General features: G+C 45.1%; 5 protein-coding genes, 2 long non-coding RNA genes and 6 other non-coding genes across 14 annotated transcripts; 4 read left to right on the top strand and 9 right to left on the bottom strand.

Annotated features, from left to right (window-relative positions):
- The first annotated feature begins 121 nt into the window (after nt 1-121).
- On the top strand, nt 122-5,328 carry LOC6588768 (protein brunelleschi). The gene is made up of 10 exons (XM_002015218.2): nt 122-708; nt 767-1,525; nt 1,585-2,456; nt 2,514-2,757; nt 2,818-3,374; nt 3,438-3,892; nt 3,948-4,141; nt 4,203-4,394; nt 4,457-4,664; nt 4,722-5,328. The coding sequence occupies exons 1-10, from the start codon at nt 516-518 to the stop codon at nt 4,981-4,983; spliced, it is 3,936 nt and encodes a 1,311-aa protein (XP_002015254.1). The 5' UTR covers nt 122-515; the 3' UTR covers nt 4,984-5,328.
- Nucleotides 5,329-5,630: 302 nt separating this feature from the next.
- On the bottom strand, nt 5,631-6,276 carry LOC6588769 (transmembrane protein 230). The gene is made up of 2 exons (XM_002015219.2): nt 5,987-6,276; nt 5,631-5,893 (listed from the first exon to the last, which is right to left on the bottom strand). Exons 1-2 carry the CDS (start codon nt 6,185-6,187, stop codon nt 5,705-5,707), a joined length of 390 nt encoding a protein of 129 aa, XP_002015255.1. The 5' UTR covers nt 6,188-6,276; the 3' UTR covers nt 5,631-5,704.
- Nucleotides 6,277-6,316: 40 nt separating this feature from the next.
- Nucleotides 6,317-7,894, bottom strand: LOC113565661. 2 transcript variants are annotated; one of them, XR_003408703.1, is made up of 7 exons: nt 7,875-7,894; nt 7,656-7,695; nt 7,425-7,466; nt 7,195-7,250; nt 6,963-7,020; nt 6,732-6,777; nt 6,317-6,559 (listed from the first exon to the last, which is right to left on the bottom strand). It is a non-coding gene; the product is annotated as an uncharacterized LOC113565661 (long non-coding RNA). The 2 variants fall into 2 exon arrangements; XR_003408702.1 differs by having other exon boundaries at nt 6,320-6,559; nt 6,732-6,780.
- On the bottom strand, nt 6,618-6,689 carry LOC113565850. Its single transcript, XR_003408831.1, has one exon. It is a non-coding gene; the product is annotated as a small nucleolar RNA Me28S-Cm2645 (small nucleolar RNA).
- On the bottom strand, nt 6,853-6,927 carry LOC6588770. The gene has a single exon (XR_047869.2). It is a non-coding gene; the product is annotated as a small nucleolar RNA Me28S-Cm2645 (small nucleolar RNA).
- LOC6588771 lies at nt 7,087-7,159 on the bottom strand. The gene has a single exon (XR_047870.2). It is a non-coding gene; the product is annotated as a small nucleolar RNA Me28S-Cm2645 (small nucleolar RNA).
- Nucleotides 7,315-7,388, bottom strand: LOC6588772. The gene has a single exon (XR_047871.2). It is a non-coding gene; the product is annotated as a small nucleolar RNA Me28S-Cm2645 (small nucleolar RNA).
- On the bottom strand, nt 7,544-7,616 carry LOC6588773. Its single transcript, XR_047872.2, has one exon. It is a non-coding gene; the product is annotated as a small nucleolar RNA Me28S-Cm2645 (small nucleolar RNA).
- LOC6588774 lies at nt 7,764-7,837 on the bottom strand. The gene has a single exon (XR_047873.2). It is a non-coding gene; the product is annotated as a small nucleolar RNA Me28S-Cm2645 (small nucleolar RNA).
- Nucleotides 7,895-8,929: 1,035 nt separating the features above from the next.
- Nucleotides 8,930-10,139, bottom strand: LOC6588775 (sperm-associated antigen 7). The gene is made up of 2 exons (XM_002015220.2): nt 10,061-10,139; nt 8,930-9,981 (listed from the first exon to the last, which is right to left on the bottom strand). The coding sequence occupies exon 2, from the start codon at nt 9,936-9,938 to the stop codon at nt 9,138-9,140; it is 801 nt and encodes a 266-aa protein (XP_002015256.1). The 5' UTR covers nt 9,939-9,981; nt 10,061-10,139; the 3' UTR covers nt 8,930-9,137.
- Nucleotides 10,140-10,428: 289 nt separating this feature from the next.
- On the top strand, nt 10,429-12,524 carry LOC6588777 (cryptochrome-2). The gene is made up of 3 exons (XM_002015222.2): nt 10,429-11,169; nt 11,227-12,298; nt 12,358-12,524. The coding sequence occupies exons 1-2, from the start codon at nt 10,503-10,505 to the stop codon at nt 12,159-12,161; spliced, it is 1,602 nt and encodes a 533-aa protein (XP_002015258.2). The 5' UTR covers nt 10,429-10,502; the 3' UTR covers nt 12,162-12,298; nt 12,358-12,524.
- Nucleotides 12,525-12,718: 194 nt separating this feature from the next.
- On the top strand, nt 12,719-14,726 carry LOC6588868. The gene has a single exon (XM_002015223.2). It carries the CDS (start codon nt 12,760-12,762, stop codon nt 14,551-14,553), a length of 1,794 nt encoding a protein of 597 aa, XP_002015259.2. The 5' UTR covers nt 12,719-12,759; the 3' UTR covers nt 14,554-14,726.
- A 2,291-nt stretch (nt 14,727-17,017) lies between these two features.
- On the top strand, nt 17,018-17,981 carry LOC113565766. The gene is made up of 2 exons (XR_003408777.1): nt 17,018-17,179; nt 17,240-17,981. It is a non-coding gene; the product is annotated as an uncharacterized LOC113565766 (long non-coding RNA).
- Nucleotides 17,982-25,734: the final 7,753 nt, after the last annotated feature.

The following is a 25,734-nucleotide window of genomic DNA, read 5'->3' as shown; positions in this document are numbered from 1 at the left end:
TAGATTTTTCATAGCAATAGTGTGACCAGACCGCTAGAAATCTCTGCAATTTGCCATTCACCCGAACTAAGCGACAATGCACTGATTGGACAACTTCTTTGTAAAATTAACATTAAAACACAACATAAATTCAATTTATACAGAAATTGAAGCTAGATTCTGGGGTGTACCACCTGCATAATCTATGCGGAGATTGAACCCCAAGCAGAAAACGTGCTAGAAAGGCAATTCTCGAGGTGAAAGCAGCAGAAACATCATCGAACAGCAAACCACCTCAAAAGGGGGAGGCGCCTTTCTGCTGCTTCTGCTTTTGCTGCTGCTGCTCCACTTGGCTCCACATATAAATGCAAAACAATGGAAATCAATTGAGGAGAGGCACATTAATCACAGGCAGCAGAGCGGTGTGGAGGGGTGTGCATGCGAATCGTATACAGGAGAACAAATGTGAAATTCCAGACCCCGGCCAACTGGCGAGGTATATTGCGAGCGAGCTAGCGAGCGCCGTGTGTGTGTAAATGCGTGCTACGGTCGGTCTTATGCTTTCTCATGGTAGCGTGGAGCCAGTTATGTCACGACCCGACTACGAACAGAATGCCCTGCACCACAGCTCCCTCCTGGTGCTGCTCCGAGGTGTGGGACCCTCGCGGGCACGCATCCTCCAGCGGGCCTTTGAGAAAGTGCGACGTGTCAACAGCATCAAAGTGAATGGTAAGTGCTTGAGGGCTCCTCCCATTAGAAATGTATATAAATGCTTGCTCTCTTAAAGATTCCAGTGGAAACACACGCACGATTTGGGTGCGATTCATCCATGATCATCCCGTGGAGCATAATGATTGGGGCGACTTTCAGACACATCGCCGCCTGCTGGGCCTCGTCACCATTGGCAAGTTTGACAACCAGACTGAGTTGAATGAGCTCTGCCGCCAGCACGAGTCCCTGAAGGTGCGCTATGGCAGCACTCTCTACGAATCCCGTGCCATTTTCTTTGGACCCGACGATCCCAATGTCCTGGAGACCATTGGCGAAGACAAGTCCACGGCTTCACGTCGCTTGCAGGATGATTATACGACGCCCTCCAACTTTAAATCCCAGGCGTTCTTCTATCGCGAGCAGGATTCATGTTCGGATCTGGAGTCGCGCATTGGGGACTTTGTGAGCGCTCTGTTTTGGGTGCTGGAGTCGCGGCGGCTGGAGCGTTCACGGGAGAAGGCGGACAAGGTGAGCCTGTTGCTGGCCCCCTTCGAGAAGCGTGACTTTGTGGGCCTGGACATGGAGTCGCGGAACAATCGGAAACGTTGCGTTGGGCGCGTGATGAAGAATCTGGCTGACTTGTCGCTGCAAGCGGGCCTCGTCGATGATGCACTGAGTCTCTATCATAATGCCAACGAGACGTTGAGATCTGTAGGCGATTCCCTGTGGGTGGGGGCCACCGAGGAGGGCCTGTGTGCGGCATCAGCCATGCTGTTGTATCCGCAAATGCGAGAGATTGAGACGCTGCATAGGAACTCGTCGCTGCAGGAGGCGGGTAAGTGAGAAATCAACTCCAAAAGGTCAGAAATATAATCCTTTTTATGGGTTTTGCAGGCACCTCCCCGCTGAGGCACACGCCAGAGAAATGGCGAGCCAGCGATGCCACCAAAAAGGTGACTGCGCCCGACTCGACGACGACCGCTGCCGCCAATGCCAATGGAGAAGTGGCAGTTCAGCAGCAACAGAAGCTCACCTCGAACTCATCTTCCTGCTCATCGGTATCTTCCCTGGTGACGACGGGCAATAATTCCTCGGCCTCGGACACGCCAACCACTTCATCCACGACCACCTCTTCCACATCCACAATATCGGCAGCGCCGCTGAGCAACCAGCGCAACGGGGAGCTGCCCGGTAACATACTCAAGGCCGAGGAGATCACCAACTACTATCGCAAGGCGATCATCAACTACAGCAAATACCGGCATGCGGCCACCATTGAAACGGAGGCGGCGCTCAAGGCCTCGCGCATCTGCATCGAACAGAATCGTCCGTTGGACGTGGCCATGTTCCTGCAGAACATTCTGTACATCAATCTGAGCATGAGCGAGCCGGAGCGCGTCAAGCGATTCGAGATCATTACGGATCTGTATCAGCAGATCGGATACCAGCGGAAGGCGGCCTTCTTTCAGCGTCTGGCGGCATTGAAGCATGTCCAGCAGGGCAGCCAGGCGCCGGACTGGAATCAAAGCTATCGCCTGATGTTGGGCAGCTTTACAGGATATCGTCTGTGTCTGGATCCGTTGGAAGTGTTGGAGAATGCTGCCGGCTGGCCGGCACTGCAGATTGATTTGGTTCAGAGTCTCATCACGGCTGCCCGGCGACTGGGACACTCGGCCCTGGCCACGCGGCATATGACGTTCCTACTGCAGACCCAATGGGACAACATGTCACCCACAGAACAAAGCGAAATGGCTGTACAACTGCAGGTGAGTCCACGAAATACACCTATTACTTAAGGGAAATCTAATGAAATTCCGTTTTAGAATCTGAGCGCCCAGTGCGAGGGCTCGCCTGTTCCGCTGGTGCTGGAGAATGGCACTGTGATACCACCCGCCAATCTCACAGATCTGCCCTACTGCCTGGACTTCCAGGTCAAGGATTTGCCCCCCCATTTACGGCCGCAGCGGATCAAGGTGGCCAAGGCAGACAGCGGGCCGTTTCTGTTCACGCCCATACACTTTAATTCCGTGGATAGAAGGGACAAGAAGAAGGATAAGAATAAAATAGGTAAGCCATAGCATTATAGATGTAGAATCGATCTCTTACAGTTCTCTTCCTTGGTTCCAGCTTTCTTGTGGGTTCAAAACGATCTGAGCGAGGTCTGTGTGCGGTTGCGGAATCCCCTGCCATTCGAGCTGACGGTCACCGATATGCGACTGCTGACGAATGGCGTGGTGTTCGAGTCCCTGCCCCAGACCATTGTCCTGCAGCCGCATGTGCCCACCTATGTGCCGTTGCATGGCACGCCCATCGAGACGGGGCAACTGGATCTCCAGGGTTACAGTACGCACACGCTGGGCGTCAAGTCCAACTGTCGACTGAAGCATATGCGCGGCCGTAGCTTTCCGCCCAACTATCTGGTGGAGGTGATACCAGCCCTGCCGCGGATATCCGTCAAGACCTCGCTGCCACAGACGGCCACATTTAGTAATTTGAATAGTGCGGATATTGTCGTCACCTCGGCCAGCCTCACGCTGTACAACGGAGAGTTCTCCAGCTGCACCATAACCATTACCAATGAGAGCGCCACCCTGCCGCTGGAACATCTGGAGGTGAACATTAATTCCAATGTAGAGCAAGAGCTGCAAAAGAAGATCTTTCGGATAGATGAAGAGGCATTGCTGGTGAGTTTCAAGTGGGAAAGAGAGGTCCCTGATGATTGATTCTTAATTCCCTTTTGCTTGCAGGCCAAGCTGCCCGTTCCGCCGCAGGGTTCCATTGAATTTGTGGTGGAAGTGTATGCCGAGGCGGATTTCGTTTGCCCCCAGCCACCCCCGTCTTCGGTGCATTCGAGTGGTCCTGCGGCTGGTGATTATGGCTCCTCCCTGATGTCCGTCTCAGGTCATGCCAGCCTGCCCTCGAGAGTTGGCTCACCGCAGCATCGTCGGCAGGAGCCGCAAACATCCAGCTTCCGTTCGACCATGTCCGGGGGGCAGCCTTCACTGGCGGCATTGAGCCTGCAGCCAGGACCCTCCAGCCTTGGCTCGCAGTATTCGCAGCACATTGAGGCGCAGATCCGCTTGAAATACTCAGGAGGGGAGGCTCTGACGGCGGGATACTGCCGTCAGTGTGCAGTGTCCTTTAATTTAGAGCTGCTGCCCAGTGCACAGATCACCAGCTGGGATGTCCTGCCAGCCGAAATGTAAGTGGGAGGAACGATCAAAAGAGCTTTCATAATTTTCCTGTTGCCTTTTTAGAGCTTCACAGTTCTACCTGGTGCTGGATATATCCAATCTAACCGCTCAAGAGATGTCGCTCAATTACACAGACAACAAGAATATACTCATCGAGGCCAAAGAGAGCTGCCGTGTGCCCATACCAGTGGATCGTTGCTCCCTGGAGCAAGTGTGTGCGGCACGGGCAGCCGAAGTTGCGGAGAATCTAGAGAGAGGTTTGATATATTGTGCTATATCCCTTGTGTGGGATTAAAACCCAATTCAATTCCTTTGCAGAACTCTGTTTTCGAACGCAGCTGCTGTCGTTTAACGATGCTCTGAGCAAACTCTGCTCGGAGCATATAGCCGAGCGGGTGAAAATCAATTGGCTGCTGACTGGCACCGATATTGCGGGCATTGCCTCCTTGCGGGGCATAGTCTTGTCGCAGTCCATGGTGGATCTCACTGCCGTCTCGCCCTTGCAGTGGTGTAAGTTATACTGGAGTCTACATTTCTTTTTGAAATCTCTGACTTTTCTTATTTTCTTATAGCTATTAGCTTTCAGGACACGCCCGTGCAGCCGCACAGCGAGCTTGTTTGTACGGTGGGGCAGCGGGCGCTGCTTAGCATTCAGTTGACCAATGATTCGCTGCAGCCGCTCAAGAACCTGGTGTTGAGCATCAAGTTCTATCAGGACTATTTAAATGGAATGGAGAATTACAATCTGGAGACACGCGTGGCCTTCTCAGGGCCGAATAGGTCAGTACCAAAACATAAATATATATCAATTTGTAATTGATTGAGTTCCCTTTTTAGAATTGCAATCCCCATTCTGGAGAAGCAGGAGCAGACGCAGCACACTTGTTCTGTGATATTCTTTACGCCTGGACGTTTTAAGGCCGGCATTGAGTGCTCCACCAATCCGCAACAACAGCAACAGCCGTCAGCACGTTCCTGTCCGAGCGCCACAAATATTGTCGGAGGTCAATTAGATATGTTCTCGTCCAGCTATGATGAGCAGCAGGCGCATGTTTGGAAGTTTATACCGCCCATAGAGGTGACCGTTGTTGAGCAGTGAGGCGGCGAAAGAGTTGGAAAGGAAACAACACTTGTTAATGTCTCTAGTTTAATTTCGTTACTACATATATGTATTTATGTGCGTGAGTCTCTTGTGTGTGTGTGTATATGTAATGGCTGCCCCCACATATAGTTTGACCCCCGCTCTGTTATACCCCTAGGCTTGTGGTAATATCAAAAGCAATTGTTCGTAAAGAAAAACAAAACTATAAACCGAGTAATAAATACGCATAAATTGTATATAATTAAGCTCAAAACATAAAAAACGTATATATACTATAACTAAATGCTTGATAGAGAAAAATGGCCATAATATAAATCGTATAGTCCATATATATATATATATATATATATATATATATATCAAGAGTTATGCAGCTTTAGGCTTGCAAAGTGGTGTATTTATATAGATAGCAAATGTTTCGCGCACGAAAAAAACCACTCAAGCATTATACATTTTGATAAAAAATTCGTATTTACAAATATTTTTATACAAAAAGCAAAAGCAAATGCAAAACTACTGCAAAAATCAATTGACGCGGGGGCAATACACATGGATTTATATAGAAAGAACTAAACATTAAGAATTGTTGCTACCCTTTTCGAAGGATCTAAGATAATTATGCCAATGAAATGTGTGAATAATTGTAGTGTAAAGTAAATGCAATAAAACTGTATTTGACAAAACGTACGACAAAAAACAAACACAAATTTGTGAGTCCTTATCCCAGTCGACGAATATCGTCCATGGTGTAGCCATGACGATGCAGCAGAACGCAGTAGAGCACGTACATATAGTAGCCGCCGGGTATAATGGTCAGTGCTCCAATAATGGACAAAGCCCATACACGGTCACTACGCTCTCGATTGATATCCGCCATCCATAGATTGGTGGCAAAGCAAATAGATATCTGAGAACAAAAGAAGACAGAGTTACAGAGAAAGGGGGCTATGAGTCACCGGACAGGCCCTCAAGGAGGCCCCTGGGCGAAAATTGAACGCACTGTGCCGCCTATGAACAGGATGAGGATGATGAGTATCGTTTTCCATGGCGTGGGCTCAATCAACTCCGGTTCCATCCACTGCTCGTTCACAAATCCATCCGTTTCGGTCTGTCCATCGATCACCTTGATGTAGTCGCCAGACGGTGAGGCGGAGCCCCCAACGTTGAGACGTCGACGGGAGTCCGTTTTGGTGGGCAGCATATTTGGATTTTTGTGAACTGGTTGATCTTGATCTCCCGAGAAAATGAATGGAGTGAACGATCACAATTTTAGCGGCGACGTTCACGCTGCCTTATCAGTCTTGTTGTCAACAGATGGCGCCCAGACTGCCAACCTGTTGGGAATGGCCAAACAGCTGTTCGTTGTAGCGAGTTGGCAGCACCCAAAATACAGCCCGCGTTTCGATTGAGACCAAAAAAATGAAACATTTGTTGATTTGTACGAAATATATTTGTGCATGCCCAGTAGCATCTGAAAGGGAAATTCGTAATGTCTTAATTCGAGAACATCAATCTACAGATGGCATCGAAGCTATCAATAGAATCCCAATGATCTATCACCTTTACGGCCTGTCTGTAATAAAAGCAAACATTTTTTTATAATATACTGTAATTTCGACTGGAAAAAACAAATATTCAGAATGTTAAACCATGATAGATCAGTCATAGACATCAGATGTCCCTATCAAAGGTATCATCACCATGAGGTATCATAATTTATGTAGTATTTAAATACATGTACTTACAAATTACATGGAATTAGACTGTTCTCAGGATGCTTCCATCCACGGTCTTCTGTAAAAGAAATATGTATTTGGATAACTACAAATTGCTCATGACAGGGAAATTGAGAGACAAAGAGTGGTACAATCAGTTCTACTATCAAAGATAAATCAGTCATAGACATCAGATGTCCCTATCATAGTTTATCATCAGAAAAAGATTGGAGTGAATTGTGTACACAAGGCAATACTTACAAGGCAGATATAATCCTTCTATTCTTAGGATGTGTCCATTGAAAATCACATTTTTCACCTGTAAAAGAAATAACTATTTGGATTAGCATTATTTATAAAAGGAATACGCCTTAAATAGATTGAGTAATCAGTTCTACTATCAAGATAAATCAGTCATAGACATCAGATGTCCCTATCAAAGCTATCATCAGGAAAAGAGTAGAGTACATTTTAAATTTAGGGCAATACTTACAAGGCAGATTTAGCTGCTTAGTCTATGGATGTGTCCATGGAGAAAAGAACCTTTCTCTGTAAAGAAATGAATTTCGATTAGAATCTGTCATAAAAGGGATATTGAAAGACAAAGAGTGGAAAAATCAGTTCTACTATCATGATAAATCAATCATAGACATCAGATGTCCCTATCAAAGGTATCATCACAAAAAGGTATCAATATTTAGTTATTAAAATGTAATTGCTTACAAAGTATATGACTGTTCTGCGGATGTGTCCAGCCAGGGTTCTCTGTAAGAAAAAGAAATATATGGATAAGTGAGAATTTTCTCATGACAGGGGTACATGTGTAGAGAGAAATAATGGTGCAATCAGTTCTACTATCATGATAAATCAATCATGGACATCAGATGTCCCTATCAAAGGTATCATCAGAGAGAGAGAGAGTGGAGTGAATTGTGTAAAAAGGGCAATACTTACAGAGAAGATACGATGTGTCCATTGAAAATCACACTTTCCTCTGTAAAAGAAATTTTTATTGGTATTAGAATTTGTTTATAAAAAGCAGCATGGACTAAAAGGATTGAGTAATCAGTTCTACTATCAAGATAAATCAGTCATGGACATCAGATGTCCCTATCATAGTTTATCATCACATCAAAACGTGATGTGGTGCAGTCCTTAAAAATGATCACTTACAAATGGAATCGCAGGTACTGCTGCAGTATTTCCTTCAATCGTTGGATTGTAATGGCTGACACATCTGCAAAACAGAATTAATGTTTGATTAGTTGTGGTTAAACAGAATTGTCCGCATGGCACAGTAATTTTTTTATTCCCAACTAACATCATGGACGTCAGATGTCTCATTCTAAAGGTGTCTTCAAGGAATGCTCTTCTTTACATACAACTTACCTTTTCTTGCTTTCACCAAGGTTTTAAATCAATCTTAAAATGAAACATTTCATTTTTGAAATTCATATCTTTTTTCGCCGAGTGCCGACACGTGGTGTGCAGTGTGACCGCTCGATAACAATACATTGAATAAACTTAGCCCACTTAACCCCCCGTTTTTTAAACAGGTTATCAACTTGAATTTAACTTCGTACATTTTTGTTGTATATCCATCCTTTCTCTTTACTTAAAAAATGATGACCTTGATATCCTTCACCTTCACCTGCGCTAAAATTTTACAAAATTCATAATTTTCGTGGAGTATATTTTAATATCCACTGGTCTACAATGGGTTAAGTGTGCTCTCTCCATCATCGGAAATCATATTCCTCGATTCTGTTATTCGATTTAAAAGGAGTGTTAGGACCCTTAGACACTTAATTTTTTCTGTAAATTTCCTACACAACCTGGACCGTGTTTCAGTCACTATAGTTGAAACACTAACCATACAATCAAATTAATGCCAATATCGATTTAAAAACATCGAGTCCGTTGTTGGGAATCGAAGTTTGGAAATTGGAAAAGCTATACTTGGAATATTATAAGGTTCTTCTTCAGACCCGCTTAGATATTTTATCTATTTTCAGAACCATACCGATTTCGAAGGAATCCAACATTATGCATTTCTATATGCTCCACGGAGTCCGAGAGGATTTACAGAAGAGAGAGATAGAGCCTCTCAAAATATTGGCAATCAATGAACAATGCAATGATACGAATAGATCGCAAAAACGAAATCAGTTCCTTGAAAATTTGTACTTTTTGAAGCCTTAGCGGTCGCTACACAGATTTCATAGATCTACAGTTAAAAATGTTGCTTTTATTATATAAATAGATAATGCGAATTGGACACTCTGCACTTGATATACAACGTTAAAAACATTCAGTTATTGCATCCTAATCAGCCAACAAATTACATTGCTTATTACTTATTATTACATGGCAGTCGATGAGACATTGCATGTGACTAATCAAAACCAACAGAACTAAAACGTAATCGTATTGCTTTCATTGATGATCAACAGCAGGAGGGTCCTCCGTCGTTGACTGGCTGACTTCTAAGGCCTCTTCTTCTAGTTGCTGCTGCTGTTGCTGCTCCTGTTGCTGTTGCTGGAGCTTTAGGCGTTTCTTGGCCTGTATGTCGGCAAGAGTTTGTTCGATAGAGCGCATGTCCTTCTTGTTCTTACTGGGCACAAAGCCATAGCTTTGGTTTGTTTCTGTTTTGCCTGCCGCCTGCAGGCCCGCCGATTCCCCTATCAGATGGGCATACTTTGCTTTGTAATTGGTCGTGGGCTTCACCTCGCCCGCTGTATTATCTGGGTCTGTGGAGCAGCCCGCCTCTGCTGCTGCTGCTGCTGTGGAAGCCCTTTTGTTGCTTTGCTCTTGAGCCAGGCGCTCTTTTCTTTGTTCTGCGTATTCTTTGGCTATCTCCTTGTTCCAGCCATCGCCATTGCGACGCGCCGTCACCTCATCCTCGCCGGGGGCATGCTCCTTCTTGTACACCACCGAATGGCGATCGACATCCTCCTGGCCGAAGCTCATCGCTATAAAGCCACCGTTCTCCGCAATTTCGTGAATGACCGATCGGTGCACTTTATCCAGAGGCTGGAACTCGATGCACACCCGATCGTCCTTGGCAAAACGGGCCATTCGCTCGTCCACATACTTGCGGAATCTCGACAGCTCCTCCTTTTGTTTATTTTGCATGCGCTCCATCAGCTCCCGCTGCTTCTTGATAAGCGTCTTTTGCTGCTCACTTGCCGATGGAGGGGCATCCATGGCGTTCAGTATGGAGTCGAGGAGATCCATTTTGCCCCTATTTGTGTTGTGTGTTCTTCGAGGGGGCTACTGCCTGACGCCGCAAACAAAAACAGGGAAATTTGTGTTGATTGAGCATGCTCTCCTCGTCTGAATATTACTCCACTCCTTACCACTCTCCGGCGACTATTAAAAGCTTATCAAACTGTTCGATTATAGCTAGTTTAGTTGTTTTATTTGTGTAAAAATATTTATAAATTGTATTGGCAACCGGTGCTTGTGCACCAAATAATTTACGGAGCTGCCAACACGTTGGGTATTATGAAATTTTGTATTTTTATTAAACAACAGCTGATTACAGAATATAATTATTTCAAGATGTCTTACAACAGACTTTCAATTAATAGTGTTCTCATGCCTGGGTTCAATATGAATTTATTTTATTTTTCATGACAGTTTAAATGCGATTTATGCACTTGTAAGGATTTTTTAGTGTAAATAACTAAAATTGGGCTAGGTTGGCAGCTCTCTCTCACAGCTGGCGCGGGCCGTGTGTTTGAATTTGCAGAATAAATCCAAATAAATACGCTTCTAGAGCATTGGGGACGTGCTGACATGGATGCGACGCATGCCACACTTGTCCACTGGTTCCGCAAAGGTCTCCGCGTCCACGATAATCCCGCCTTGACGCAAATATTTTCGGCGGCCAACGCTGCGCCTGAGAAATTCCATGTGCGACCCATTTTCATACTGGATCCTGGTATTCTCGATTGGATGCAGGTTGGCGCCAACCGCTGGCGTTTCCTTCAACAGACTCTCCACGACCTGGACCAGCAGCTGAGGAAGCTCAACTCACGTTTGTTTGTCGTGCGGGGCAAGCCCGTGGATGTTTTCCCCCGTGTCTTTAAAAGCTGGCGAGTTGAACTGCTGACCTTTGAGACAGACATAGAGCCCTACGCCCTACAACGCGATGCAGCTGTCCAGAAATTGGCCAAAGCCGAGGGCATCAAGGTGGACACTCACTGCTCCCATACGATCTACAATCCAGAGCTGGTCATTGCCAAGAATATGGGCAAGGCTCCGATAACATATCAAAAGTTTTTGAGTGTGGTGGACCAGCTAAAGGTTCCCAAGGTTCTGGAGCTACCGGAGCAATTGGTAAAGAAAGCTCTGCCACCCAAGGATGAAGTGGAGCAGCAGGACGACAATGCCTACGATTGTCCTACTTTAGAGCAGTTGGTGAAGAGGCCAGAGGAACTGGGACCCAATAAATTTCCTGGCGGTAAGAAATCAATTATAATTTAAGAAGAGTAACGCAATTTTGATAAACATTATCCAGGGGAAACCGAGGGTCTAAGGCGCATGAAAGAGTCGCTGAGGGATGAGCTTTGGGTGGCTCGCTTCGAGAAGCCGAACACGGCTCCCAACTCTTTGGAGCCCAGCACCACAGTGCTCAGTCCGTATCTAAAGTTCGGGTGCCTCAGTGCGCGGATCTTCCATCAGCAGTTGAAGGCGATTCTCAAGAGGCAGTCCAAGCACTCTCAGCCGCCCGTCTCCCTTATCGGACAGCTCCTGTGGCGTGAGTTCTACTACACGGTGGCTGCCGCCGAGCCCAACTTCGACCGAATGCTCGGGAATGTGTACTGCCTGCAAATACCCTGGCAGGAGCAGGCCGACCATCTGGAGGCCTGGACCCATGGACGCACGGGCTACCCGTTCATCGATGCCATTATGCGGCAGTTGCGACAGGAGGGCTGGATACACCACCTGGCACGACACGCAGTGGCCTGCTTCCTGACGCGCGGCGATCTCTGGATCAGTTGGGAGGCAGGGCAGCGTGTGTTCGAGCAGCTGCTGTTGGATCAGGACTGGGCCCTCAATGCCGGCAACTGGATGTGGCTCTCGGCATCGGCCTTCTTTCACCAATATTTCCGGGTCTACAGTCCCGTTGCATTTGGCAAGAAAACCGATCCCCAGGGCCACTACATACGCAAGTATGTGCCAGAGCTGGCCAAGTATCCGAATGGCTGCATCTACGAGCCCTGGAAGGCCACGCTGGCCGACCAGCGGGAATACGGCTGCGTTCTGGGCGTTGACTATCCGCATCGCATCGTTAAGCACGAGCTGGTGCACAAGGAGAACATCAAGCGGATGAGTGCTGCCTACAAAGTGAATCGGGAAGCGCGCACTGGCAAGGAGGAGGACTCGCCTGAGGCCCCAGGCAAGCGGAAGGTGGCAAAGTCCATAGGAAATGCCGCCAAACGCAAACGATGATGACCATCTATCAACTGTTATGCTACCTCAAATAGGGGTACATAATGTTTTGTATTATTCTAAAAGGAATCTATAATGTGATTGCAGAATCTCTGTGAATGGAATTGAACTATGACTAGAAATTGTATATATTGAAGGTGCATATGAATGAATTCATTTAAATGTTCATTTATTCAGCTAAGTTTTATTAATTTAGGTACAGTGGATGCTTGGGAAATCGACAAAAGCATCCCGAGTGGTCAGCCATCACCATGTTCCAGCCCAAGGGAATGTCCGTTGGACACAGTCTGTTCTGTTAAGTTACGATGTAAACGAATACTTTTTCAAAGATTGCTTTGGTTTTGTGACTTGCATTTTGTTGTTTTCAGATTTTTGTAAATTTTCAAAACAACTAGGCCTTGAAATCGGCTTTCCGCACGATTTTTGTGGGAACTGGTTTGTAGTTTCCACAGAATCTCAGTCTAAACCTAATTTTCGGCAAGTCAAGACCTATTCCGATTCCAATTTTTGTTTGTAAAAAACGAGTAAATTTTATATCTATTTTTTTTTTTTTGTGTCCCTGTGAAGTTGGAAACGGTCGAAAATAGTTACGCTTGAAATGATTCGTAAATTTCCCGATTTGAGGTGCAAGATGCTCATTAACCGGGCCGTCGTGAACCGCTTGAACTCGCAATGTGGCATGGCCACTGGCCTGATGTGCCGCAAGAAGCCGCAGGTGCTGTCAGACGGTGTCGTCGTCGCTTCCATCAAAATGCAGAATCTTGGCAAGGTTCGTCTGGATTCCCGACGCAGCTTCGTGACGTCGCAGATGCTGCTTGAGAAGGAGCACCCTTTTGTCCCAAAAAAGCCGGAGACCAAGGGACAGACATCGCCTGAGGCCACTGCTGATACCGAGGGGACACAGGCTCCCACAGCTAGCGATGGTGATGGTCCTTCTGATTCTACCACCAAATTCTCCATGTCCCGCTTGGCCAATAGCCTCCTGAGCCGCAACCAGTCGGGCCAAGCTCTCAACATTCACGATCTTGGCACGGCTAACATGGAGTTCCGACGTAGCTTCATGACGTCGCAGAAGCTGCTTGAGAAGGAATTCCCTTTTGTCCCAAAAAAGCCGGAGACCAAGGGACAGACATCGCCTGAGGACACTGCTGATGCCGAGGGGACACAGGCTCCCACAGCTAGCGATGGTGATGGTCCTTCTGATTCTACCACCAAATTCTCCATGTCCCGCTTGGCCAATAGCCTCCTGAGCCGCAACCAGTCGGGCCAAGCTCTCAACATTCACGATCTTGGCACGGCTAACATGGAGTTCCGACGTAGCTTCATGACGTCGCAGAAGCTGCTTGAGAAGGAATTCCCTTTTGTCCCAAAAAAGCCGGAGACCAAGGGACAGACATCGCCTGAGGACACTGCTGATGCCGAGGGGACACAGGCTCCCACAGCTAGCGATGGTGAAGGCCCTTCTGATTCGACCACCAAATTCACCTCAGTGTTGGATGTGGAGGCCAATCTATTGAAATTGAGGAACAAGATACTCGTGCACCGTGCCACCATGTCCCGATTGGCCACTAGCCTCCTGAGCCGCAAGCAGTCGGACCTGCAGCTCCGTCGCAGCTTTCTAACATCGCAGACGCTGCTTGAGAAGGAATTCCCTTTTGTCCCAAAAAAGCCGGAGACCAAGGGACAGACATCGCCTGAGGACACTGCTGATGCCGAGGGGACACAGGCTCCCACAGCTAGCGATGGTGAAGGCCCTTCTGATTCGACCACCAAATTCACCTCAGTGTTGGATGTGGAGGCCAATCTATTGAAATTGAGGAACAAGATACTCGTGCACCGTGCCACCATGTCCCGATTGGCCACTAGCCTCCTGAGCCGCAAGCAGTCGGACCAAGCTGACCTGCAGCTCCGTCGCAGCTTTCTGACATCGCAGACGCTGCTCGAGAAGGAGCACCCCTTTGTCCCAAAAAATCCGGTGACCACGGAGGACGCCAAGGGACAGTCATCGCCTGAGGCCACTGCTGATGCCGAAGGGACACAGGCTCCCACAGCTAGCGATGGTGACGGTCCTTCCTTCACCAGCTCTGTGGTGGATTTGGACGGCAATCCAATTCAGCCCATTGAGATCGATGCTTGGAATCAGGACGGTGAGAGCGATCCCACTGTCCAGAACAGCACTCACGTCGACATTGGCGACGACGACGAATACAATGCCGAGATGGCACTCAAGGTACCGAAGACCCGTGAAGCCGAGTTCTCGTACAAGGGGATAACCGTAAAGCTGCCAGAGTCCGCTTCCCAGGATATGGGCACCTATCGCTTCCGCCGCGATACCGAGGATCTGGAGACCCTCGCCGATGACATGCGCATCATTAAATTTGACAAAAAGTAGGGATTCATAGATTCCCTGCTACACGAATTCTTGGATCCAACCGCTTGATCCACACACCTACACTTGTTCAATACTTAGCCTACAATATTTCTCCCTTAACAAAGTCACGCATCAAACAATGCAATTGCCGGCCGGCACAATTACTACAATAAAGAATCAGTTAATCAGCGTAATTTGAGGGCTTTTTATTATCAAAACTTTAGGTATACAAAGATATATTAGATGTAGATATCTAATTTAGAAGCATGTACTTGCAGTGCAATTATCTACCATGTTCGGGCCAGCAGCTATCATCCCAATATGCTTATAAGATTATGTCGGGTTCTCATTAGAATTTGGATCTATTTCCATTGCAAAACAGCGAGGTGCTCTTCGAGGCCACTGTGTGGGCAGACTCTATATACTATAACTATGCAATTAAATACTACTCTTAGAGCATTGCCAAACCATTCTTCAAATACAATCTTTTTCTGCGACGCAATTGTCAGGTCGCTCTTTCTCTTTCTGGCCCACGCACATTGTCGGAGAGGAACAAGCTCAACGCGCGCTCTCTTCATCTTGTCGCTTTTGATCCTCTCTGAGCGTGTCGTCTCTCTCCCTAAGCGCTCTCTCACTGACACCTACACCGCAATGGGACAGCCGGGGACGTGAATGAGCATGCAAAGCAGTCGGTCAGCCAGTGAACAAACGGTAAATTGAAGAGAAGGCAACGGAAGATAATGCGAACAATCGTGTAGTGAATGCTTGGACAGCAAAACAAAATACACTGAGAATAATGCTAGGATTTGTAGAAGAACGATGATCCACCAGAACAATGTAAACGCTGACATTCGGTTGCTGAAGGGCGCAGCTGCATTCCAATCATTCCTGGAGGAGACTTCACCATACCCTTCAGCCACCTGACGACGCCCACCGGCTAGAATGGGCTCACAATCGTCTATATTCAGGTCAGTCATTCAATTATCAGTCAATCATTCAGGGTACAGGGTATGCATTCAGGTCAGCAGCTGCTGGCCACCAAGAATCTGGATCTGTATACCAACAAAAGGTGTACATACAGGGCCCCCCTGCTTAAGACAACGGTAAGAAGAGGTGGAGGAGATGAAGAAGATGCAAGATACCCACCCCAGCGGAAGAATACTTCCATTAATTAATAAATAGATAGACCCTAAAGCAATCCCTATTTACCCATAATGTAGGCGGATTGGTGGAACATCCCATGGCGCCACGAGAGCCACACCGCTTCGTGTCTGCTGAGGTTTGTAGATTTTCCTGTAGATTATCAAATATGCAAATATATTGGCAAATAGAAATGTATTATTGTTTAAGGGAAAGCCACAAGGAAAATCACAAAGGAGTTCCCACAATTTGGAGTTCAAAACGTGCTCTTCCTTCCTTTCGCACGCCAATGCCAATGCAGACACTTATTAATGAAATCGGATACGAGTCCACGTGTACAGGACCAAATGCAAAACTGCAAAATTGTTTGTCGCTTGGACCCGATGATTATCTGCCCGACTGTGACACGGACATGGACATGGCCACGGGCGGACTGACAGCTGGCGCCCGCCTGGTCATGTTTAAATGAAAACCGAACTAGAGTCCAATTTCTGCACTGCCCCTGCGGCTGGACGAGTGTCTGCCCGCTCCACGGGACACGCACCACGGTGCACGGCCCACTCGGCGCACTTTATACATGTATATCACAAAAGATCGTTTTGTGGTCACATTGGCAACCGGAGCTGGAGCTGGAGCCGGGGTCGGGGCCAAACACTTCACATAAATTGCATTAAAACGCGTAGGATGGTGCTCCACTGTCCTCACTGCGTGGGTTTGGGGCAGCGCCAAACAAACTAACAATGGAAGAGCGGACACAAGGACACACGGACACGCGGACATAAACATGCTGCAAAATGTTTGCCGGCTCTAAAACCAAAATTGAATTTGCGGTTGCACGCCCCAGGGCGTGGTGGTGTGGATTGTGGGCCCGCGTGCAGGTGGGGCAATGCAAATAACTGTAAATGAAGCTAAAATGCGGTCAGAAAATGGCAAGGCAATAAAAATAATGGGCAAGTGCTTACTGGAGCCTGCAGCCAACAGTGCGTATGTACATATATTGGCGGGGAGGGGGGAACCAGAAACAAAAGTCGGTCAGATTGATAATGAACAGCGGACGGGGGAGAATTACCTACAACAACTACCTTTTTCCACACAGAACACAAATTGATATGATAGGATTATGCATTCGATGGTTGTACACATCATTTCGAGGGAATATGCCCAATCCTTTGACGTGAATATGAATTCCGACAGGGGATGTCAGAGTGGGCTACTATGATCCCAAACAAAACATAAAATCCAAATTCGAGGGAGAATAGAATGCTTTTCAAAGTGACATTTTGTTGAGATTTACTTGGAAATAAATATTTATTTAGTTGAGCCTGGATAGGCCTCGGGTCTAGGTCGGATCTTTCGACTAGAGGTGCTCCTGAAATATATTCATGAAGGGAAAGACGATCCACCAACTAGCAGACGGTGCGGGTCCATCCTTTGTACTGGGAACCTTATGGCTATTAAGTATCGTCGAGTTGCAGAACAGCAACATTAATTTGTCGGGCTTGTACAGGTATGTACGGGTATTCAATAGGTAGGTCAAATGCAATCAAACCCGTGTTTCATTCTGTAGCAGATGGCGGGTGTGTTTGCCAAGCACTACATTTTCCTAGACCAAGACTCGGCCTTAATGACGATGATGATGAATTGATGAGGCTTCTGCCAGCATATAGGCGACACTTTAGGCGCCGCGGGACCACTGCTACAGGCGCTTGTTGACTCCATGCGGCATGTCTTCTAAGGAGCCTGGAATCTTCGCCTCGTCGCAGCCCGAAACCTCTTGCGAAGCCAGGATAGCTGTCAGGTCGCCCGAACATCAGCAGCAAAGGGCCTTTTGTTCAAGATGCAGGACTCGCAACCTTTTCTCGCATTCCCCCTCGTCGAAGGTCGAAGTGGCAGCCTCCAGGTCCCTCCAGGAACTCATTGCTTCTGTTTTTTTGTATGAAACATCCTCTTGCTGGACGGAATGGCCATTTTAAAGTTTGCCAGATCCTTTGATACATCCTCCGGTCCTGCAAGATGGCAGTCGAGGCGGCACAGATGCCACTATTTTCAAGGATTCCTTTATCACTGGAAATGATGGCAGTAATGTCGTCTAGGCTGCCATCTCACAGAGTCGAAGGACACGAAGGAGTTGTCCGAGGACCTGGCCAACTTTAAATGATCGGAGTAGTGATCGTTTTTTGTAGCTATCCGGATAGAGATTACCCATTGAATACCCCAAGGCAGTGCCTATCGTCTTGTTGAATTTCATCAAAATTTACAAGATATATTTGTATCAATAAATTTTTATATTTTTTAGAGGTAAAACAAGAGATTGCGAGGTATTCTTCGTACCGTATGGTATTATCCGCAAAACCTAAAGACCTATAGGTGCAAATACCTTCTTAGATACTGTTTCCATTCCGTTTTTGTGCTCCGGATACCTTTGGATGGCACTTCCTAAGATGGAAATCGAAATCCTCACACACTCCGATAGAGTGTGTCTATATCCGGGAGAATGAGCAAAGTACGAGGGGGGGAAGGGGAGGGAAGGAAGAGAGCCAGAAGCATAGACAGACAGATACAAGGAGTATACATATCAAAGTCATCAACAGCAATATCCTACGCCGCACAGGACAGGACAGCGAACATGGACAGGGAAACACGGACACGGACACGGACACGGACACGGACATGGCTCTCGGCGGCAGTTTGCGCCTGGAAATGATGTGGTTAGCTGTGGCTCCTGCGGTGTGCTGTACTGATGCTTCAGTTGTTATTACAGTTGTAGTTGTTGCTCTGTGGTGTTCCCGATGACGACTGACTGACTGTCCGTCTGTCTGTCTGTCCGTCCGTCCGACTGGGGGGAAATCTTTTTTCGGTCCCGGGCGAATGAACGGTAACTGAAAACGCTTGAAACGATGCCCGCCAGGAGTAGGTCAGCCAACAGACTAAGGGCCTCCGGGCTTAAATGAAACGTAGTTGGAAAAACTCAAGGCCTTTTTTCCCACACAGAAATCAGAGATTAACATCACGCAGCCTATAGGATATTCTGTTTTTGGTTAGTGGTATTTCGAAACAGTATTTAAGGAGTCATTTCTAAAGCTATCCACACCGAAGCATTGCATATAAAAATGTGGCTCTTACAATGGGATTCTTAAAGGAAAGTGAAGGGTGAAAGCAGAGAGTGAAAGTTTGGTGTGAGGCTTTCAAATGGACTATGAATGAAGGCACTACCATGTTTTATGCTCAAATTATATACTTATTTTTGAATTGCAAACGAAAAATCAATAGGATGCAATCACAGAAATCAGCATCAGACCCCTCCCCGCTTCTGTGGGTGGATGAGGCCCATCAACATCATCATTATCATTATCATCATGGGTTGGCCGGAATTTCCGTTGGGCAGGAGTTGGCCAAGGGCCATTACAGTCCGGTCCAGGACACATTCCGGGTCCGGGTCCGTGTCCGTGTCCGGGAAGCTGACCAACTTTTAATACCCGCAGCGGGCATGTTGCGCATGTGTAATCCCATTAAAATCCAATAAGTTAAATTATTTCCATTATTATTATGTGAACGCAGTCTGTCGCCGTCCGTCCATCAGTTCATCCTGTCCGGACCGGACCGGACTGGACCGAACCGAACCGGACTGGATTGCTGTCCATGTGGGCGTTTATCTCTCAACGGGTTCGGCACTGCTGTGGCTTTTGTTGTCCCACCTCCGCCTCCGCCTCCGACTGCAGTTCAATGTCCGGCCCAGTATTGGCGGCACTTTTGACCAATATCTGCAACACTTGAAGCCCCGTCCGAGTGTGGTTACGCCCATCAGTTGGCACTGTCCTCGCCTCCATTGTTGGCCATTAAATTGCATTACGTTCGTGCAATCATTATGATTGCCGTTTGCCAGTTGCCGTTTCCCCCTTGTTGTTCTCACCCATTGTTCCCTGTAATTTGGGTATATTTTTTAATTACTTGGAAGCTTCCTGTGCGTTGGCTGATGGGTGTTGAAGCTGCACATGGCGGTCAGAAGAGAGGGGGAGAGAGCGGTAGAGTGTTACTCAGTATTTTCCTTTAATGAGCGTGCATGTCATAGGAGATCTCTTGAAAGGTCCGAGAATTTTAAGGATGCTTTAAAGATTTTAAAGAGGAGCATTTCCATCATACTTTCAAGGGGAAAAATGGACCTAAATCAGTTCCTGTAGGTGTGTTTAAATCTTAACTAAAGTCTTCATAGATTTCAGACCTTGATATCTTATAAATTCAGACCAAATAAAAGTTAAACTGTCAGATGGAACATATTCTTCTCATGCTAAGCGATGGTTGAAGACTTCTCTTTATATTGAAGGGAAATGCTGTTATTTTTTGTCTAGTATTTATTAAAAACATACATCTATAAACAAAAGAGATATGATATTCCCATCTATTATTTATTTTACTCGCATTCAATTAAAAACCAACAAATTTCATTACGTCAATTTCGCTTCCAATTAACTTGAAACGCACGTTGCCCAAAAATAAATTCAATTATATTGTAAAAAGATGAGCAAAAGTTCTTAAATTGTGGGAGAAAAAACTACGGATATACGAGTGTATCATGCATACAAAAAAATACAGAAAGAGACAGTGCTATGTGAACGAGAGAGAGAGAGAGAGAGAGAGACCTAATGGCAATGACAATGCGCCGCAATTACGGAAAAATAGTTGGAAAACTGTGCGAACGGCAACGGAAAAAACAGGAACATAACCAACCGAGAATAACGGTAAAACTATAGTAAATATTTTTCACAACACAACAAAAAAAAAAAAAAGAAAAAGAACGAAAGCAGAGGAAAAGCATAAAGGCACAAATCTAAATGTATGTGTGTCTGGCATCGTTAATATTTTCCCTGCCAACTGTCAACGAAAAAAACCCCGAAAATTCCACAACAACACCAACAAGAAGAGAAAAAACTTCAACAACAAGATAGAAGGCCAGGTGGATGATCCAAAGCTTTGGATACCCTGGCAGATGCATCTTTCTTTGAAAAGATACAGCCAGAAAAAGGGGCATTAAAACTAAGCCACTATCGACGCGTAATCCCCTCTTTATGGTCTCCACACGAAACAACCTTCAACAACACGCATACGCCGTGTGTGCCAGGCACTGGGAAACTGGCTCCCGGGGAGTGGGGACAGGAAGTGGCCTGGGGCAATGGGAGCAACAGCCATTTTTTGGTTCATGAACATGCGGCAAAAATTAGTAGCGAATCGAGCAAAACACAAAACACACGACAGGCAGCGGAAATTGTGCGAATGCTGAATGGGGGAAAAATCGACGCCAGAAAAAATACACAAGAAATGGGTAATATGGTAGGAAAGAGCACCCCGGGGGGAATCGACTAATAAGTATCTGTTATAGGAGAATTAAATAATAATACAAAACACTTTAACTGGTTGTAAAATATCCCCCTGTTTTTGTGTGCACCTCTGATGGCACATCTGTGTTTTTTTTCCGCCATCAGTTACAACCGGATATACCCCTTCGACCCAGTCGATAAGGAGCACAGAGAGCCAAAGCAGCCGCAGATACAACAAATACAACAACAAGGGCGATACCAGCAGCAGCAAATATTGAAAAACAACAACTGCCAAAAACTTGTCTACCAAAATTGCCCAACAACAACAATGGCCAAAAGCAACAACAAGAAAGCAAAGTTAAACAGCAACGTGGGGCAGGGCTTTCGATACCCTAACAGATCCAATGGCTACCCATGTTTTACGAATTGGAGACGATATGGATTCGATCCAAGCCAAAATCCCAAAGGAAAATCTGCCCAAACCCTGAAGCCAAAGAAGCTCTCCATAACGAGTGTCTCTTGCCAATACCTATGCCCGATAGTATCGGTTATACCTTGATTTCTGCGTGACATATATCTGTGTAAAATCGTAATACCCTATCGGGCTGTGCACCAGAATAAAGTGGAGCACAGGCGCAGTCAAAAATGGCCAAATGTTTTGTATGTTTTACAAGAAAATGACTTGGTTGTTGTTATTCCTGTTGTTCCAGTTGCTAATGTTGTTGTTGCTGTTGCTGTTGCGGTTGCAGTTGCCGCTGTGGGGCCACAGGATTGCATAAACATTGGCAGGATCCACTTTTGCACACAACAACAGCAAAATAGCTGCCAGACAGCATTTCAATTTCTGGCCAACTTTAATGATGTGGCAAGCAAAACTTTAAATAATTTTCCCCAAGCCAGCAGCAAATAAAGGAAGGAGACTTCAAAGGACTGAGATACTTTTTATTACGAGTGCTATAGGAATTAGTTGGTTTGAATGTGGATTAATTAGAGGTATGGAAGTAGGATTATAAAATGGATTTAGGGGGGGGTTCTTTCTTTCCAATCTTATACTTTCCGAAACAGCCTAAATACGCGATTATAAGGCCTATTTATACGTCAACTAGCTCCGAAAGAAAACAACAGATTTTAGAATATGAGTTACTTTTATTTAATTTGGTCTTTTCGAATTTCTTCAGACTAATTTTTAAACCCAATACCAACCTAGAGGCCGCCTTTTTGGGACACAATAAAATCTGCCCTTTTTGTTGCATTTTCCAGCACTTTTTCGATCCTCTCGGGCGAATATACATACGAGTATGTACATAATTCTCACATATAATCCCCATTCTTCTTTTCTACCTACGCATATAAGGTATTATATATGTACTCCCAATTCCTTTCCTGTACTCAAGCCAAAAGGCTCAAAGAAATCAATGCAAATCGTTAAGGAAAGAACTCATTCCCTGCTGTCTTCCCTTATTTTGTTATTTGCAATTTTTGGCAGCCGCAAGAAAATGTTCGACCTTTACCGCCTGATTATGAGTCCAAGTTTTCCGTTTGGCTTATTGCTAAAGTTTCTCTGGCTCTGGCGGCCCCGTTGGCTGGGGTTTTGCATTGGTTTTGGTTTTGCGTTGGCTTTGGTTTCTGGCCTTTTGATTTTATTATTTTTCCATTTGCAGCAGATTGGCTTAGGCCCAGTTCAGAGGACCCGGGAGAGTGCTCTCCGCACTCCACGCCCTGGATCTGCCCTCCTGCTTAACTGCAATCCCCGTGGGCAATTTGGTTGCCATTTGTGTTGTTGTCCCTTTTACCTTTTCCTGCCCTTTTTTTTCTGTTTCAGGATACACCAAAAATATACGAGTATTTGATGGAAAAGTTATTTGAGAAGCGAAACATTTTTCGCATTTTTAAAACATTTAAAGAAAGAAAATTACAGGAATTTCTATACAAAAAAATGCAGATATTCAGATGAATAAAATTAGTTAAGCGGAACGTTTTTTCTTAGTTTTTGTCTGTAATAAGAGAATAAATTTCTGTAAATAATCAAAGAGATATTTAATAGTTTTTCATGGAATTATGAATTGTTCTGAATAATTTACGCGCATATCAAATTTCTCACAAAATAAAACCATATAGAAACGGAAAATTCTTTCGAAAGGGATACAAAAAACCGCATGGCAAATCCACGAATATAATCCATTATTTTTACAGATGCTCGCCATTTTTGATGGCCAAAAACTCTGGCATGGGCTTAACAATATCACTTTCAGCATTTCCACAATTGTGTAAATATTGTATACATTTTTTCTGTTGATCCATTTGCTTAGGGGACGCTGCACACTTTCGGTAGATTTTTAATTACTATATGGTTCCATTTGGCCAAAATGCCAAATGCACAATTCAAACAAATTTCAATTGCAACTTGGCCGGCGGCACACAGAAGGTTGAAGTAGAGAAAGCCCCAAAAATAATACGGGGACGAGCACGCAAAATGTTAAGCTGCTTGTAAGCCGCAATGCAAATGCGGCTTTAATCAATTAAAAAATTTTCCACATGCAAAAAGTTTCCATCTGTGTGTGAAAAACACACACACAAATAGTGAGAAAGAGAGAGAGACAGAGAGGTCAGAGGCACACGGGGCGTATGAGCAACTTTTGTGGCCTGTCTCTGGCTGTGCCTCAGCCTAAGGCCCTGCCTTGGCTGTCATGGTAGCAAGGCTTTAGCCAAAAATTTCGACTTGCTCTGCCCTGTAATCTAAGCAAAAAAAGTATATGCATATTGCATTTATTTAGACATGTAAATAACTTTTTTCCAAGGTAAAATGCAAATATTGCATATCTTTTGCTCTCGTACCAAAAGATTGATTGCATCTGAAAATATATCTGACAAAGGGGTATTCTATATCCCAAATAGTCCCTTGAATATCGGCTATAGCTCTCTTACTCGTATTTTATTGTTTCTGTTGCCCTTTTACGGGTATAGTGCCGTTGTTGTTTCTGTTTCTGTTCTGCGGTCTGTTGGCCTGACTTGACTTTTGGTTTTTGTCTGAGCCTCGGTGAAGCCTTCTCTGGCTTTTGTTTGTCCTTGCCTAATGTTGCTCATCATCTCATTGTTGCTGTTGTTGCTCTTGTTGTTCCGGACTGTACTGAGTCTTATTTATGCGACATTGTTGCTGTTGTTGCAAAGATAATAAGATAAATGTTCTCCAAGGACCGGCCGACATCGTCGTTGCTTATGCGAGAAGGACATTTGCACAAATGTTTTGTGATAATAAATATTACTCTATGCCCCATCAGTGGGACCGCACTCTCTTTCTGGATGGGTTCTGGGCTTCTGGCTTCTGGGACCGCCAAATGGCATGGTGGGGGGAGGGGAAGGGGCAAAAGATACTATTTTAAAAATGTTGCATTTGCAGAGTATTTTTGTTTCATGTCGGTGGCCTGCAACGCTGTGGTGTCGCTGTTTTTTTTCTTCTCTTTTTTGGTAATTGAAATTTATTTGAAATTTAATTCATTATTTGCGCATGCTGATGGTGTTTAAATAATTGAAATTTTTGGAATATTTAGGATGCAAAACTTGACCGATTTAGATCGGGCTTAATAAAAGAACCCAAGGCTCATTTTGGGGTGGTTTTCGACTCACAAAACTATGCATTCGGGCAGCAGGAGTTGGCATATAAAAGAGGGTTCCAGCCATAAGGGCTGGGCTTTTTCTTAAAGCCTTTTCCATGAGCCTTTGCCTTGAATATCATTGCGCCCTGGCTGTGTAGCATATGTCCTGGGGAAACAGGATATAAAGTGTCATATTCTGTCTTCTTGCTATTTACCATTTTCCATATTTATATTTCTCTCTCTCTCTTCGTTTTTATTCAATTTTACTTACATTTATTCGTGTGCACACACACACACACACACACTCTCGTCTTCCGCCTAATCAAACTAAACTTTCAACTTATCATTTTGTAGTTTTCCCTCAACTGCAACTATCTTTTTAGCTTCTCCTTTTCCCTTTTTTTTGTTTTTTTTTGTTGAGAAGAAAATCAAATTAGGCAAACATTTTTGTGACCAAGAGGAAAAGCTCTAGAGTGAGTGGGAGAGGGAGAGCTGAAGTGGAGGACTAGTTTTCTAATGAATTTATAAAAACATTTTCGGGAACATTTCGTGGTGGCCATAAAAGCGAAAAACGAATTTGCATAATTGACATGTGCAGAGGCTGGACTGGACCGCATCCTCGAATTATTTTTTACATGAGCTACCATATATATATACATATAGGATATATATATGTATACTTCCATGCTGGTTAGATGTATTCAATTTGCGGAGAGCTAATTTTAGTGGCAAAATGAAAAACTATTCAACTATTTTGCATGCATAAAACAGTTTTCCCCACCATCAAACTTGTGGCTTAAACATAGTTCAACTTATTAAGCTCTTATTAAACTTGGGTTATAATAATATGTGTAGACGGGCCTAAAGGATCCCTTAAATTTCCTTCCAGCTTTTTGTTTAACTTTTGAGGCAAGTTCCATCATTATTTAGAATTTATTGAAGTGTAATTCCATACCCGAAGAAATGTCATAATAAAACAACTTTAGTTTCCCCTTTTTGCTATAAAAAAAAAAGACTCTGAAACTAGATAGCTTCGGCACAAAAGTATCTTTACATTTCTAAAGCTGCTCCGAGCAGCATCATTATTTTTAAAATAATATCCAACAGTGCCTTTGTCTTTTATGGAGAATAGTACTTTGTAAATTTAACTCGAAACT

Source organism: Drosophila persimilis, unplaced genomic scaffold, assembly GCF_003286085.1.
Source record: "Drosophila persimilis strain 14011-0111.01,24,50 unplaced genomic scaffold, DperRS2 tig00000191-arrow-pilon, whole genome shotgun sequence".
NCBI lineage: Eukaryota > Metazoa > Arthropoda > Insecta > Diptera > Drosophilidae > Drosophila > Drosophila persimilis.
Note: the sequence above shows the minus strand (reverse complement) of the source record. Positions and strands in the feature narration are given on the sequence as shown.

Coding starts and splice junctions, on each gene's coding strand:
- LOC6588768 (XM_002015218.2), top strand. CDS start 516: ATGCGTGCTACGGTCGGTCTTATGCTTTCTCATGGTAGCGTGGAGCCA. Junction 3,893..3,947: donor GATGTCCTGCCAGCCGAAAT/GTAAGTGGGAGG, acceptor TTGCCTTTTTAG/AGCTTCACAGTTCTACCTGG. Junction 4,395..4,456: donor CGTCTCGCCCTTGCAGTGGT/GTAAGTTATACT, acceptor ATTTTCTTATAG/CTATTAGCTTTCAGGACACG.
- LOC6588769 (XM_002015219.2), bottom strand. CDS start 6,187: ATGCTGCCCACCAAAACGGACTCCCGTCGACGTCTCAACGTTGGGGGC. Junction 5,894..5,986: donor TCCTGTTCATAGGCGGCACA/GTGCGTTCAATT, acceptor TTTTGTTCTCAG/ATATCTATTTGCTTTGCCAC.
- LOC6588775 (XM_002015220.2), bottom strand. CDS start 9,938: ATGGATCTCCTCGACTCCATACTGAACGCCATGGATGCCCCTCCATCG.
- LOC6588777 (XM_002015222.2), top strand. CDS start 10,503: ATGGATGCGACGCATGCCACACTTGTCCACTGGTTCCGCAAAGGTCTC. Junction 11,170..11,226: donor ACCCAATAAATTTCCTGGCG/GTAAGAAATCAA, acceptor AACATTATCCAG/GGGAAACCGAGGGTCTAAGG.
- LOC6588868 (XM_002015223.2), top strand. CDS start 12,760: ATGATTCGTAAATTTCCCGATTTGAGGTGCAAGATGCTCATTAACCGG.